Source organism: Pygocentrus nattereri, chromosome 5 (assembly GCF_015220715.1).
Source record: "Pygocentrus nattereri isolate fPygNat1 chromosome 5, fPygNat1.pri, whole genome shotgun sequence".
In the NCBI taxonomy this organism is placed as follows: Eukaryota; Metazoa; Chordata; class Actinopteri; order Characiformes; family Serrasalmidae; genus Pygocentrus; species Pygocentrus nattereri.
The window spans coordinates 29,350,920-29,367,511 of NC_051215.1; the positions used below are offsets into that span (position 1 = coordinate 29,350,920).

General features: G+C 43.8%; 1 protein-coding gene across 2 annotated transcripts in view; it reads right to left on the bottom strand.

Annotated features, from left to right (window-relative positions):
* Positions 1-7,112, bottom strand: part of LOC108422667 (potassium voltage-gated channel subfamily G member 3) — a 12,958-nt gene extending 5,846 nt beyond the window's left edge. Inside the window, exon 1 of one of the 2 annotated variants that reach the window (XM_017690624.2) lies at positions 6,272-7,112. In XM_017690624.2, coding sequence (XP_017546113.1) covers positions 6,272-6,864 — 593 coding nt within the window. In that variant the 5' untranslated portion in view covers positions 6,865-7,112. Of the gene's footprint in view, positions 1-6,238 lie in introns of both variants that reach the window. The other variant, XM_017690622.2, reaches the window with a different exon arrangement.
* Positions 7,113-16,592: the final 9,480 nt, after the last annotated feature.

Here is a 16,592-nt window from a genome sequence, read left to right on the forward strand (position 1 = left end):
CTGGAATAATCTTCCTGTTAATGTTCAGGAATCAGACACAGCCTCAATCTTTAAGTCTAGGCTAAAAACTTATTTGTACAGTCAAGCATTTGGTGACTAGTCTTCCCTGTCAGGATCTAGACCTGCTAGAGTCTACACTGCTCTGTTTTACTGTAATCTGTGGTCAGCCACTCTTTACAGTACTAACTCTGATCAGCTGATCAGCTGCCCATCCTGTGCGTCTGATGCTGTTGCCTCTACTGCCTTGATTGGTGCCGCTGCTCACCAGCCTTCTGGACCGGTTTGACCACCACTGAGCTTCTTGCTGTACAGTGCTGTGCAGTCCTCACCCTCAGATCTTTCTTTTCCCACTTTACTATAATACTTCATACTAATAATGTTTGCTATCCGGTGTCGACCATAGGAGGATGGGTTCCCCTTCTGAGTCTTGGTTCCTCTAAAGGTTTCTTCCTCTTTTAGGGAGTTTTTCCTTGCCACCGTCGCCGCTGGCTTGCTCATGGGGGCTCGGACCCGGATTTTCTTTCTTCTTTTCTCTTCTCTCTGTAATACTGATTGTTCTGTAAAGCTGCTTTGTGACAACACCTGTTGTAAAAAGCGCTATATAAATAAATTTTGTTTGCTTGCTTGCTACTATGCTCCTCAGCATACGCTGACCCCGGCCTGTCATTTTACGTGGCCGACCACTTCGTGGCTGAGTTGCTGTCATTCCCAAACACTTCCACTTTGTTACATTAACAATGACAGTTGAATGTGGAATATTTAGTAGCGAGGAAGTTTCACGACTGGACTTCTTGCACAGGTGGCATCCTATCACCGTACCGTGCTGGAATTCACTGAGCTCCTGAGAGCGACCCATTCTTCTATGAAGATGTTTTCCATTCTTTCATATAATGTTTATAGAGACAGTCTGCAGGCCTAGGTGCTTTGTTTTATACACTTGTAGCTATGGAAGTGATTGGAACACCTGAGTTCAATGATTTAGATGGGTGAGTGAATACTTTTGGCAATACACACACACACACACACACATATATATACATATATATATATATATATATATATATATATATATATATATATATTTGAGAGCAAGAGAGAGAAGGTAAGGCTAGCAATTTTTTAATGTTGTTAACATTATTAATAGCTTTACTCATAGGGTCATGACTCTACTGGGCATCCTGAAAAGGAGTTAGACACCAAGAGATGGAAACATAAGAGACAGGTAAGGATGAGGTGTGCAAGGTTTTTTGTTTCTAAAAAAGCAGTTTTCTCTAAATGCAGTTGCACAGTGACTGTTTCACATCCACTTGAATTTAATTCCACCATATAAACTGTATTTGTGTTTTAAATTCTGACAAGACTGAGTGTCATTTTGAAAATAAAACAGTGGCACATCAAAACAGTAGCAGTTTCATCTCAAGTGGCGTGGAACTAATGGTGACGTTGAGCGGACAGATTGTCCATATTTTATCAAGGAAAATGCTTACAGTAAAGGCACTGAACTGTAAAAAAAAACAGAATGAAGAGTTTTACAAAGAACAAAGCTGGAAAATGTTGAGAACGTCTTCAGTGATGTAACCTGTTGTATATTAATGGCATTGTGTTTCTTTGCATGACAAACCTGACGCTTCACCAAACAGGCCTATCTTAGAACACACAGACATACAAACACATACACACACACACACACACACACACATATGGCTGGGCGCTCCTCAGGTACCAGTACCTTCAGAACAGTCCACGTGGCAGTATAGATACAAGACAGACAGACACAGGGGTTAAAAAGACACTAGTGCAGAGATGACAAAGGAAAGGGAATCAATAGTTAAATTAGTTATTCATGTTATTCATGCAGTTTCTCCCACACTAGATACAATTTATTGGCATCTTAAGATATGCTACATGCCTTACTGTGCAATAATATAAGGAATTTGCCTCTATTCAGTGCCCACTGATTACAGTCTGAATTAATTAGAGAAATAGTGTGAAAATAATGGCAGTGTAGATAGAACCTACTGACAATTCAGCACCTTGGAGAGAGAATCATTTCCACATGATTTACTTCATAAGCATGTAATCACCCTGTCAACACAATCGCATTCTCAACTGCAGAGGACAGCATTTACATTTGTTACTTTATTGGTCACCCCTGGAGATCCACCTCCCTGAAGAAATCATTCCCAATCCCGCCTGAACACATCTAACACAGATCATCAGCGCACTTAGTCGGATCAGCTGTCTAAGATCTGAGCTGCAGCTGAATTCTGCAGGAAGGTAGATCTCCAGGAACAGGACTGGGGACCACTGATTTCACTCTTTCATTACTAGCTTTCATGTTATTGTCATACTTTATGCTCAGAGACAAAAGACAAACATTTAGAAATTGCTACATAAAACAAGACAGTATACATGAATGAGTCATCAGGTTATAGGGCCATATCTCATGACACACCAATGCTAAAGCCCCTGAGCCACAAAGCCATTCCTTCATTCAATCATCATAAAAATCAATAAGAATCAAATAAGCCTTTTACAGTATTTCCATTTACTCCTTTAGCTAGAACACAGTAGAACTCCTGTAGGGACGTAAACAAGACTTTCTCATATTATCTGATGCCTCTGCTCTTCTGTCTGAATCCACCCTAAATACTGACACTTTAAAAGGATACTTTATTCAAAAACCAGTTCCTCCTTTTTCTGCTAACACCCTACTCCTCTTCTAAACACTCTGCTCATTTAAACACTCTACTCCTCCCAATAACGTTCTGTATTCTTGAATTTCTCTAAACACTCTACTCCTTATCTCTAACACTCTATACACCTCCTCTTAACACTCCACTTCTCTAACACTTTATACTCAACATCTGAATACAGAGCTCCTCCACTAAACACTCCAGTTCTCCTCTTACACTCTGCACTTCTCCTCTAACACTCTATACACCTCCTCTTAACACTCCACTTCTCTAACACTTTATACTCAACATCTGAATACAGAGCTCCTCCACTAAACACTCCAGTTCTCCTCTTACACTCTGCACTTCTCCTCTAACACTCTATACACCTCCTCTTAACACTCCACTTCTCTAACACTTTATACTCATCCTCTAAACACAGAGCTCCTCCACTAAACACTCCAGTTCTATAACACTCTACAGCCCTCCTCTGAACACTCTACTCATACTGACACTTTGCACATAGCCTCAAAACTCTGTACTCCCCTCTGAACACACTACTCCTCTTCTAAACATTCTTCTTCTGTAAACACTGTACTTCTCCTCTCAACACTCTCTACTCCTCCTGTAAATACTGTACTTCTCCCCTCAACACTCTCTACTCCTCCTGTAAACACTGTACTTCTCCTCTCAACACTCTCTACTCCTCCTGTAAACACTGTACTTCTCCCCTCAACACTCTCTACTCCTCCTGTAAACACTACACTTCTCCCCTCAACACTCTCTACTCCTCCTGTAAACACTACACTTCTCCCCTCAACACTCTCTACTCCTCCTGTTAACACTACACTTCTCCCCTCAACACTCTCTACTCCTCCTGTAAACACTGTACTTCTCCTCTCAACACTCTCTACTCCTCCTGTAAACACTACACTTCTCCCCTCAACACTCTCTACTCCTCCTGTAAACACTACACTTCTCCCCTCAACACTCTCTACTCCTCCTGTAAACACTGTACTTCTCCCCTCAACACTCTCTACTCCTCCTGTAAACACTACACTTCTCCCCTCAACACTCTCTACTCCTCCTGTAAACACTACACTTCTCCCCTCAACACTTTCTACTCCTCCTGTAAACACTGTACTTCTCCCCTCAACACTTTCTACTCCTCCTGTAAACACTGTACTTCTCCCCTCAACACTCTCTACTCCTCCTGTAAACACTGTACTTCTCCCCTCAACACTTTCTACTCCTCCTGTAAACACTGTACTTTTCCCCTCAACACTCTCTACTCCTCCTGTAAACACTGTACTTCTCCCCTCAACACTCTCTACTCCTCCTGTAAACACTGTACTTCTCCCCTCAACACTCTCTACTCCTCCTGTAAACACTACACTTCTCCCCTCAACACTCTCTACTCCTCCTGTAAACACTGTACTTCTCCCCTCAACACTCTCTACTCCTCCTGTAAACACTGTACTTCTCCCCTCAACACTCTCTACTCCTCCTGTAAACACTGTACTTCTCCCCTCAACACTCTCTACTCCTCCTGTAAACACTACACTTCTCCCCTCAACACTCTCTACTCCTCCTGTAAACACTGTACTTCTCCCCTCAACACTCTCTACTCCTCCTGTAAACACTACACTTCTCCCCTCAACACTCTCTACTCCTCCTGTAAACACTACACTTCTCCCCTCAACACTTTCTACTCCTCCTGTAAACACTGTACTTCTCCCCTCAACACTCTCTACTCCTCCTGTAAACACTACACTTCTCCCCTCAACACTCTCTACTCCTCCTGTAAACACTGTACTTCTCCCCTCAACACTCTCTACTCCTCCTGTAAACACTACACTTCTCCCCTCAACACTCTCTACTCCTCCTGTGAACACTACACTTCTCCCCTCAACACTTTCTACTCCTCCTGTAAACACTGTACTTCTCCCCTCAGCACTCTCTACTCCTCCTGTAAACACTGTACTTCTCCCCTCAACACTTTCTACTCCTCCTGTAAACACTGTACTTTTCCCCTCAACACTCTCTACTCCTCCTGTAAACACTGTACTTCTCCCCTCAACACTCTCTACTCCTCCTGTAAACACTGTACTTCTCCCCTCAACACTCTCTACTCCTCCTGTAAACACTACACTTCTCCCCTCAACACTCTCTACTCCTCCTGTAAACACTGTACTTCTCCCCTCAACACTCTCTACTCCTCCTGTAAACACTACACTTCTCCCCTCAACACTCTCTACTCCTCCTGTAAACACTACACTTCTCCCCTCAACACTTTCTACTCCTCCTGTAAACACTGTACTTCTCCCCTCAACACTCTCTACTCCTCCTGTAAACACTACACTTCTCCCCTCAACACTCTCTACTCCTCCTGTAAACACTACACTTCTCCCCTCAACACTCTCTACTCCTCCTGTAAACACTGTACTTCTCCCCTCAACACTCTCTACTCCTCCTGTAAACACTACACTTCTCCCCTCAACACTCTCTACTCCTCCTGTAAACACTGTACTTCTCCCCTCAACACTCTCTACTCCTCCTGTAAACACTGTACTTCTCCCCTCAACACTTTCTACTCCTCCTGTAAACACTGTACTTTTCCCCTCAACACTCTCTACTCCTCCTGTAAACACTGTACTTCTCCTCTCAACACTCTCTACTCCTCCTGTAAACACTGTACTTCTCCCCTCAACACTCTCTACTCCTCCTGTAAACACTGTACTTCTCCCCTCAACACTCTCTACTCCTCCTGTAAACACTACACTTCTCCCCTCATCACTCTCTACTCCTCCTGTAAACACTGTACTTCTCCTCTCAACACTCTCTACTCCTCCTGTAAACACTACACTTCTCCCCTCAACACTCTCTACTCCTCCTGTAAACACTACACTTCTCCCCTCAACACTTTCTACTCCTCCTGTAAACACTGTACTTCTCCCCTCAACACTCTCTACTCCTCCTGTAAACACTGTACTTCTCTCCTCAACACTTTCTACTCCTCCTGTAAACACTGCACTTCTCCTCTCAACACTCTACTCCTCCTGTAAACACTGTACTTCTCTCCTCAACACTTTCTACTCCTCCTGTAAACACTACACTTCTCCCCTCAACACTCTCTACTCCTCCTGTAAACACTACACTTCTCCCCTCAACACTTTCTACTCCTCCTGTAAACACTGTACTTCTCCCCTCAACACTCTCTACTCCTCCTGTAAACACTGTACTTCTCTCCTCAACACTTTCTACTCCTCCTGTAAGCACTGCACTTCTCCTCTCAACACTCTCTACTCCTCCTGTAAACACTGTACTTCTCCCCTCACCATTTTAAACTCAACCTCTAAACACTGTACTTCTCCTTCTACTCCACCTCAATGCATTTCGCAAGTTTCCTATAAGTCCTCTGTACCTGCACTCCTCCTCTAAACACTGTAACTTTTTTGTCCAAATACTCAGTCCTCTAAGCACCGCATTTCCCTTGCAGCTCCTAAACACTGGACACTCCTCCAAACACTCTGGGACTGAACTTGTGTAAACAGTCCATGTACCTGTACTCGGCCTTTTCTAAACAGTCCGTGTACCTGTGCTCCTCCACCACGTTACTCTCGGCCGTCTTCCAGTCGGGCAGCGTGCTGGCGCACAGCATCACCATGGACACGATGACGAAGATGACGGACACGGAGGCCAGGATCTGCGCGGCCACGGACGACGTGGGCTCCTCGAAGGTGCGGCGCATACGCTCGAGCCACTTGGAGTCGCGGCGTGCGCGTGGCAGCTCGGCCTCGGCGTGCCGGTCCTCCTCGCTGAAGCGCGTGTACGTGTCGGACATGCGCTCGTCCAGGCGCCGCTGGCAGCAGAACTCCAGGTGCGAGCTCTCCAGCCCCCAGTACAGCATCTCGTTGTAGAAGGACAGCTCGCACATGTGCGGCGCGAAGCGCAGCGTGCCGTGCTGCGCGTACAGCATGAGGAAGCCGAACGCCTCCGCGTGCCGGTCGAAGAAGAACTCGTTGCGCTCGCGGTCGTAGTCGTCGCACACCTCCAGCACCTCACGCTCGGACGCGCAGCTGTGCAGGCGGCTGAGCCTCCGCAGCGGGAAGTCCTTCATCACGTCCTGAGGAAACGTGTACCGTGCGCCGCCCACGTTGATGATGCACGCGCTCTTGCCGAACTTCATCGCTGCTGAGGGCTTCTCGTGTCCACGCTCGGCGGTTGGGAGCGCGCGGGCGCGGGCTGGGGCGCGAGGCGCATGGCTCAGCCTTGCTCGGGTCCCGCTCTGAATACCGAGAGCGGAGCGCTGCCGCTGCCGAGAGCGGGCGACGAGATCCGCGCGCTCATCACGCGCCAGCGAAAAAAGTTGCGCGCGAGGAGAGAGAGAGGAGCGCGGCGCGCTCAGATAGTGATGTCACACACGCGCGCTAATGGCTGGGCTCTGCTCGGGTGCGCGCGCGCACACTCAGACATGAGCGCCTGCGAGCGCACACACACTCGGAGCGCGGGTCGGTTACGCGCGCGCGCACGTTTCCAACAGCTTTTGCGTGAACTCGGGTGGACCTAAGGCAGCTAGACGGGAGTCTTTCAGCTCTTTCATCTTTGAAAATAAGATAAAATCACCACAAAAACCAAAATGCCCTGGTTTGCCAGTAGGTCGGGGCCACACAGCACGCGCCCCGCCAGCTCTCTTCAGCAATAGGCTTCAGATCGTTATTTGAAGGCGAGCAACGATCTACTGGTAACTGAACGACTCCTCAGACAAAAGCCAGGCAAAGAACAGAGGATGAAGAAGGACTGGCAGTAAAGGTGATCCCATCAGAGTTGGTCATTATGTAAACACTGGAGTGTGAAGCGGTTTCAGGGCATCCAGGCTGCGCTGAACAGAAGATCAGCTAGAGGGCGCCCGCTGCCTTTCCTCTCCGCTTGGCACAGATTCTGGGCAAAATCCAGAATTAACTCCGTACACCTACACGCTGACCTGAACATAAAAGTGCTTCTGAATCAGTAGTTCAAACGAGGAGCATGAAAGCCTGCTTCTGACACCTCGTACCAGTTTGAGCAGCCCTGATTAAACAGCAGTTTTCAGCTGAGGGGCATAAGCAGTGGTGGTCCAAAATGCTGGTGGGGGCTGATATGTGAAGCATGCAGGACTCCCTAATATTGAACAAAGAGTAGCAGCTCAGTGTGGTTTTCTCTAAAGGATTAATACTTTTTAGGTTTGTACCTTTTTTCCCACCTTATAAGTGAAAGTTCTATAAGCAATCTGCACATGACACTTTAAAAGGGCCCTTACACTGTGAGAAATAAAGGTTCTGTGCAGGGCTGTTCTTCATTCATCAAGGTATGAGCAATGTAAATGAGCCCTCAAAGGTACAACAGTGGTTTTAACGGCCAAATAAGTTTTCATGATGTTTTAAAACAGAAGAGTAAAATTAAAAGCCTGGAATCGAGACGGGTGTGGAGTCAATACAACTTAGAAAACATCATTTCAGTGGATTATGATACCTTTATGTTCCCTGACTGAAGGTACTGAGATGTACCCTTGAGGGTGCCACCCCAGTGAGGAGAGGAGTCCTGCCCCAGTGACAGGAACTACCTTATCTAGTTCCTGGAGAGTGAGGCACAACCTAACACCGTTTGGTTTTTGTTGAATAACTTTACAAAAATCTCAGCTGGAATAATTATATTTTTATACAAGCAACTTATAAATCTCTGCTACAAAAGAATGCTTGAACGTTATTTCTAGCCCCTACTGTTCATGCGCAATTCCACCAAAAATGATGGGAGGCAAGTGTTACAGTTTACCCCATGAGTGGGTCAGTGGGTCAGTTTAACACATGCTAGAAAATGAATTGGTGTATGAATGATGAATTGGTGTAAACAAAGTTAGTTCAATGTCATTTTAGGTTGTGAGAATATATATTGCTGCTCACAAAACCTTGTATCTCCATTTTTGTCATTTTTCAGTTTTTGACAATTTGAAAATGCCTATTGTTCTTTACATTGTGTGTACATTTCCTGAAGAATGATCCAAAAGAAATGGCCCAAAACTACTTGGAAAAAATTCTGGTTCCATTGAGTTACATTAAAAGGGAAGTAGGTTTTTTCCATCTCCTGTAACGTTACCATTTTGGAGATGCGAGGTTTTGTTCCAATAAACAGCGATATAACTGTATTGCGCTATATATTTTATATCTCTGACAGCTCAGTCAAAAGAGACACACACTGTCACACATCCAGGTTCTCCTCCCTTGCCTAGCATGCTCTAGGACTCCATTTCCCATAATTCCAGTCCCGATGATGTCACCAATGTGCAACTGTCTCATTAGCAGTCACCTGATTTCTAATTCAATTCACCTGTGCTTGTGTTTGTCTTAGAGCTTAAATAGTCCCTGGTTTGTTCTGCTCTTTGTGAGGTACTGCAGTTTCTTGGGCTACTGAGTGGTAGTTTCCTAATTGTTTGACTTGTGCCTTGAACCTTTTGCCTGTTTTCTGGATTGCACTCTCTTGGGTTTGGCCTTTTGCTCTGGTTGCCTATATGTTTTGGTTATTCCTGTTTTTGACCCTTGTTTGGTTTTTGGACTATGGTATTGGATGTGCCCTGAGACTGTGTTTTACTTGGACTTACATACTGATAACTCTCTTATTAAACAAACTTCCATTCTTAAGGTCCACAAGTGCCTTCTTGTGTTTGTGCAGCGTTGCACACACATTTAATTATAAATGAAAACGGACAGGAGTTATATACTATAGTGTATACTTACTTAAAACCAAAATACTAACACCTGAATGCTACAAATAAAGTAGAAGAAAATGTGTTTTCAATTTTTTTCTTTTCCATTTAAAAATCTCTGTAAAAATATGGAGCAATAAGACAAAATTGACTTTATTGTTGTGTACTAAAGGCGGCTTTAACACCGGTTAAGAACTAACCTGAGTCTGGAGACTATACTTAAGCCTAACTAGCATTTGCTGTAAACCAAAAAAACAAAAAAAATGTTGAAAAACACAAATGAACTACGTGTCCTGAAAGTACTCTTTGGCACAGATCTCTTTCAAATGCTGACTAATCATTCTGCATTTTTGCAGGACACTGTGGCTAGGAAATGTGGTCATGTGGCCAGAAACACATACTTCTTGACCTTCTTTGACAACATAAAAAGTCTGTACTTACTTGTGCCCCATGTTAGGTTGTTCCCTGCGCTGTCCTAGTTTTATGCACTCAAACCTGTAATTCATATCTACACTTTCCATAGCCCTAACAGGATGTTACTATGCCTTTAAGACTGATATACACTGCTCAAAAAATAAAGGGAACACTCAAATAACACATCCCTGATCTGAATGAATGAAATATTCTCATTGAATACTTTGTTCTGTACAAAGTTGAATGTGCTGACAACAAAATCACACAAAAATCAATGGAAATCAAATTTATTAACCAATGGAGGCCTGGATTTCGAGTCACACACAAAATGAAAGTGGAAAAACACACTACAGGCTGAACCAACTTTGATGTAATGTCCTTAAAACAAGTCAAAATGAGGCTCAGTATTGTGTGAGGCCTCCACGTGCCTGTATGACCTCCCTACAACGCCTGGGCATGCTTCTGATGATGTGGCGGATGGTCTCCTGAGGGATCTCCTCCCAGACCTGGACTAAAGCATCCGCCAACTCCTGGAGAGTCTGTGGTGCAACGTGGCGTTGGTGGATGGAGCGAGTCATGATGTACCAGATGTGCTCAGTCGGATTCAGGTCTGGGGAACGGGCGGGCCAGTCCACAGCTTCAATGCCTTCATCTTGCAGGGACTGCTGATACACTCCACCCACATGAGGTCTAGCATTGTCCTGCATTAGGAGGAACCAAGGGCCAACCGCACCAGCATATGGTCTCACAAGGGATCTGAGGATCTCATCTCGGTACCTAATGGCAGTCAGGCTATCTCTGGCGAGCACATGGAGGGCTGAGCGGCCCTCCAAAGAAATGCCACCCCACACCATTACTGACCCACTGCCAAACCGGTCATGCTGAAGGATGTTGCAGGCAGCAGATCACTCTCCACGGCGTCTCCAGACTCTGTCACGTCTGTCACATGTGCTCAGTGTGAACCTGCTTTCATCTGTGAAGAGCACAAGGCGCCAGTGGCAAATTTGCCAATCCTGGTGTTCTCTGGCAAATGCCAAGCGTCCTGCACGGTGTTGGGCTGTGAGCACAACCCCCATCTGTGGACGTCGGGCCCTCATACCATCCTCATGGAGTCGGTTTCTAACCGACATGCACATTTGTGGCCTGCTGGAGGTCATTTTGCAGGGCTCTGGCAGTGCTCCTCCTGTTCCTCCTTGCACAAAGGCGGAGGTAGCGGCCCTGCTGCTGGGTTGTTGCCCTCCTACGGCCTCCTCCACATCTCCTGGTGTACTGGCCTGTCTCCTGGTAGCGCCTCCAGCCTCTGGACACTACGCTGACAGACACAGCAAACCTTCTTGCCACAGCTCGCATTGATGTGCCATCCTGGATGAGCTGCACTACCTGAGCCACTTGTGTGGGTTGTAGAGTCCGTCTCATGCTACCACGAGTGTGAAAGCACCACCAACATTCAAAAGTGACCAAAACATCAGCCAGAAAGCAGAAAGGTACTGAGAAGTGGTCTGTGGTCCCCACCTGCAGAACCACTCCTTTATTGAGTGTGTCTTGCTAATTGCCAATAATTTCCACCTGTTGTCTGTTCCATTTGCACAACAGCTGTGAAATTGATTGTCAATCAGTGTTGCTTCCTAAGTGGACAGTTTGATTTCACAGAAGTTTGATTTACTTGGAGTTATATTGTGTTGTTTAAGAGTTCCCTTTATTTTTTTGAGCAGTGTATGTTTTGTGCCTCGTTCAAAAAGCAGTTCAGGCTGACACACTCCTAATAACGTCAGTGTGAGTGGGTGGGGGTATGTGAGCAGGGGGATATGTGTAAATACTTGCTTTTGCTGTTTTTCCTTTATACAAATGCATGCAAAATTTGGGCACATTTCATATGTTGTTATTGTGAAAAACAGCAAATAAAAATGCTGTATTTAGGCATGTCCCTGTAGAGTTGTTTAACTTAGAAGCAACAGTTCATTTGATAGCATTGTTCAAACTTTTGCATACATCTGTAGGTGTCTTATGGACTGAGAGTCAACAGTGCATTCTGAATGTTCACATACCACATTAAACTCTTTTGTTTAAAACCTTTTTTTGTTTCTCATTTAATGAGCTATTTATGTAGACATCATTTCGGCTCTGACCTGAACGATGGCAGGATTCTATTTGCAATCTGAAAAGGGTGATTAAAAGGCCAGTAAGTCACCTCCGGTTCCTGCCAGAGGCATTCATTACCACAGCCGAATAAAAATGTCCTGTTTGCCAATCTAATTTAATTAAAAGGTGATTTAATGCCGGAGTGCTTCAAATAACAGGTATGCAGAGCAGCTTTCTAGGCCTACTCCTCTGCCTACTACTTCATGCAGGCAGAATTAAACTAATACTGGGCCAGCTTTTCACCATTGCCAGTACCAACGCACTGCGCAGAGAGTTTGATAAATGGTTTTTAAATTGAAAGGATGAAAAAGCTTTTTGGCAACATTATGCATAAGCGGCAAACCATATCTGTTTACCTCAAAGAATAAAGGAGCTGGCCATGAAATAATCAAGGATGCTACTGTGCTTTTTGGCTAATCGAATATACTAATGCATTCGTGTTCTCACTGTGTGAGAAAGGCATGATCACTGTTCTAGAAGTTGTGGATGAAACACAAGAAACATGATTGAGCTCTTATAGTTTTCTAACCATGTCAATGAGGAACAGGAAAACCGTTACAGAATTACATATGAAGGCTTCATACAGTAGCTTCTCCAGAACTGTGAGCGAGTGTGAGATGAAGAGATTAATGGGTTTTAATTAAACCCTGCTATACACGCACACCACTGAGTCTATATTTCATTCTTGTTGACATACAATGTCGTTCAAACCTATTGTCCTTTTTTCAGTCTGTGAATAAATCTCTTTGTGTATATTTCATGCAGGAAAGCATTATCTTTGTCATGCAGGGAACTGAGGTTAAGGCCTCCTTCCTCTTCTCTGTGGTATGCAAAGAGCCACAGTTACGCTTATCTGCCTCATGCATTAAGCCGAATGCGATTAAATGTGAAATGAGGAGGAATGGGGGAACTGCACGCTTGTGTTCAGTTGTGTTGTTTCACCTACTGTTCAGTCCAGTTCAGGTCAAATGACTACCAGCTGATTGCCATGAGAAAATTCTTGTGAAAAACTTCACAGAAGGAAAAGGTATTCTTAAAGGGCGATTCCAATGATTTTTCAAAATGAGATATAAATAAAATCATTTAAAGTGGTAGGATGTGAATGTTTCAAGGTGGAGAATCTTGGATGGAGTCTTTTTTCTGTGATGGTGATAGGAACCAGGGATCATGATGTCTACAACACAAATATAGCTATTTTATTTTCTAACCAGTTATGGAGTTATGGAATAACTGAAGTTTGGGGAGGGATGAACATGTCTGAAGCCACTCCACATCCAATCTCACTGTATAAACCTCATCAGCAGGAGCTGACCTCTCTGCCGCTTGCTTCTATGGAGTCTTTCCTTGCCCTGTTCACCATTGGCTTGCTCATGGGGGCTCAGACCTTTCCTCAGTCCTGCCACAGTTACAAGCATGCTCTAACTACAGGCTGAAGCTGCCCAGAACTCCAGCCCAAGTTCTCAGAGTTCTCTCCATCCCTCAATCGGTCTTCCCTCATATTACCACCACATGTTAAAGGCATGATCCGAACTCTTCAATTACTGTTACTAATTTCTGTGAAGTTTTGAGATTTTCTCATGACAGTATGATGACAGTCATATGGCCTTAACTGGACTGAAGAGCAGCTAAAGACTATCAGTGAAACAACACACTAAACACAGACATGCAGCTCCTCCATTCCTCCTCATTTCACATTTAATCACATTCTGGCTTTTCTTTCTGTGGAGGCTTAGTGTCCAGCAGGCAGACGGGTTATTCTATCAGTGTGTTGTGGCCAGTGTTCTCCTCTATGCTGCAGTCTGCTGGAGGAGTACTGGACACCAACCAGACCTCAATAAACTGATCAGGGAAGCTCAGTGCCATCACAGGACTAAATCTGGAACAGTTCTGCCTATCACCTCCACAGCATGATCTCCAGAAAGACCTTCAGGCACCGACTCATCCCATCAAGGGGTTTAGAGGGGCTGCGGGGGATGTTTTTTTCAGGTTCACTGCTGCTTCTTCCCAACATGTTTCTGACCTCCCAAATAAAAAAGCTATTCCTTTAAATCTGCTGTCAGGGGACTTATGCAGTATGCATATCCTTGTTGGTAGCTTATAGAGCTGTTATAAAGAAACCAAATTAGACACAAACACCAAAACAATTAATAAACTCAATATAAATATAATGTTTTATTTTTGCAAATATTCAACAATTTTCAAAACAAATTTCAAAAAATGTTCAAAACAATATTTTAGAGAAGATGGGACAGAACAGCCTCACTATCACTTGCTTGCAAAGGTTACAGTGCAAAGTTGGGCTAAGACTATATTCTAATAATAATGAATAGTTTTAGACTACAAAATATTTGATGTTATTTTTCCAAAATATAAAATGTTATACATATTAATATATACATAATTAATGATAATTAATTAAGTAAAAATTAATTTAATTGTATTTTTTTACATATGTATTTTCAGTAAAAAAAAAAAAATCTTGGTATTGTCTTGGTCTCAGTCACTCCTGGTCTCTGTCTTCACTCAAACGCATCTTCTGAAATTATTTAGTCTTGACGCAGACTCAGTGCACCCTGTCACGATTGGCCCCTCCCAGTCCTCCATGTGCTTTTGTGTTCCTTTGGTCCTGTCCATTTGCTTCTGTGTTTTGATTCTTCCCTGCCCTGCCCCCTTGTTTCCAGACTGCCCTTGATTGTTCTCACCTGTGTCTTGTTAACCTGTTCTAGTATTTAAGCCCTGTGTTTATCCCTAGTTGTTTGCTGGTCTTTGTATTCTATAGCGTCGTATCTTCTGGCCTCCATGGTATTTCCTGTTCTCTGTTGTTGTGTTTATCCTGTGTTACTTTTGTCATGCCTGTCCCTTGTTCTCTCCGTTTTGACCCCCGGACAGACCCTGGGTATGAATTTGCCCCTAATAAATCTTGCTTCTCTCAGCATATGCGTCTGCCTCATCATCACTCCTCCACGTTACACACCCATGTCTCAGTATTCACTTGGACTTGATGTGTCCAGGTCTCGGTCTTGACTTGGACTTGACGTGTCCAGGTCTCAGTCTTGATTTGCCCTCAATGTGTCCAAGTTTTGATCTCAACTCTGACTGGATGTGTCCAGGTCTTGGTCTTGACTTGAACTTGACTCAAGCAGTTTTGATTACAACACTACTCACATTTTCTAATATTTTTTTCTACTTTTTTTTAAGTGTACATGAGCTTATTCTGAAATCTTGATCACTACTTACTAAATGCTTCATAGAAAACTTGTAAATAACTTTAAAAGATGGCTGTGATCCTCACAAACTAACATATCAAATGTACCAAGTAATGCTACACAATTTCTGTTGTTTCAATCTTTATAAAATTCTAATGAAATAAACAATGCAGCTAGTGCAAGAACTGGAAGCCATTAAAAAAGGAGCTTTTCCTTATGAGAGTGATCATACAAGGATTACGCTGTAGTTTTGTGATCTCTGATTAAACCCTGCCTTTAACCTTTTTTACTACAGCACCGTGGGTGGCTGTAACCTGCTGTCCTTTGACTTGACCAGTACAAAAAGAAATAGAAATCTCACTCTTTTAAAATTCCATCCATGCTTGCAGTGAATGGGTGGGTGTAGGAGATGCTTCCTCTGGCCTTGTCTCTATGGCGTTGCTTCAGAAGAGGAGACGTGGTGCTGGAGAGGTCGTGTGTGTGGTCAGCCAGCCTGGTGCCATGAGTGCTAATTAGGCCCATAATGGAAATCCTTGAGGGCTCGTCATGCCTTTAATTATCTTTTCACAGTGCCTGGTGAGCTGCGTCTCAATCCAAGAGCTTGCTCCAGATCACTTTGATTAACATCGTTTTAATCATGGCCAGATTTGTACCCCTGTGCTCTGTGGCTGACCAACAGGTGGAAGTGACCAAAAAGCCAAACGAACCTCACTCACCTCAGTTTGTATCTTTGCCCCGCAAGTTAATGACATGACAAGTGACCTTTCTATTGAGAGTAAAGGTCTGACCCCATTTATACGAGTTTTGATCATTTGCTTTAATGATGTTCTCTCTTTTTAATGCACTAAGGTAAATCTGAACTATTCTTTTTGTAGGCTTTTTGAACACACACCCTTAAAAAATAAGTATACCAAAAAAGGTTTCTTTAGATGCCATAGAAGAGTCTCTTTTGGTGTCATAAAGATCAATTCAAAGGACATTTTTTTTTGTAAATGAGATCTAGGATTGTGAGGAACTTATTTATATATATTTTTTTAGAATAGTTGCTTAAAAAGTATTCAAAAATGTATACGAATGCTGGGATTTTGAAAGAAGATTCATTATAGAATCATGGATGACAGGAGCCTTGGTCACAACGACTGCTTAGCTGGATGGTTTTCCAATGGAACAGTAGATGAAATGACCTCTGCATTTAGATCTATGGGAAAGACATCAGTAAACAGGGTTGGACAGTGGAATTGTACTCAAAAGCACACATTCAGTGACTTTGATGCATGTACATTAGTTTGATGTGTAAGAGCAGTTGTTAATCAAGAGACTGAGAATGTCAGAGTAGAATGTGATCAGACTGTGTCACCAGAAAACAGTCTACAACTACACAGCGAGGGATAACACTGAGATTGCGGTGCATAAACCCCC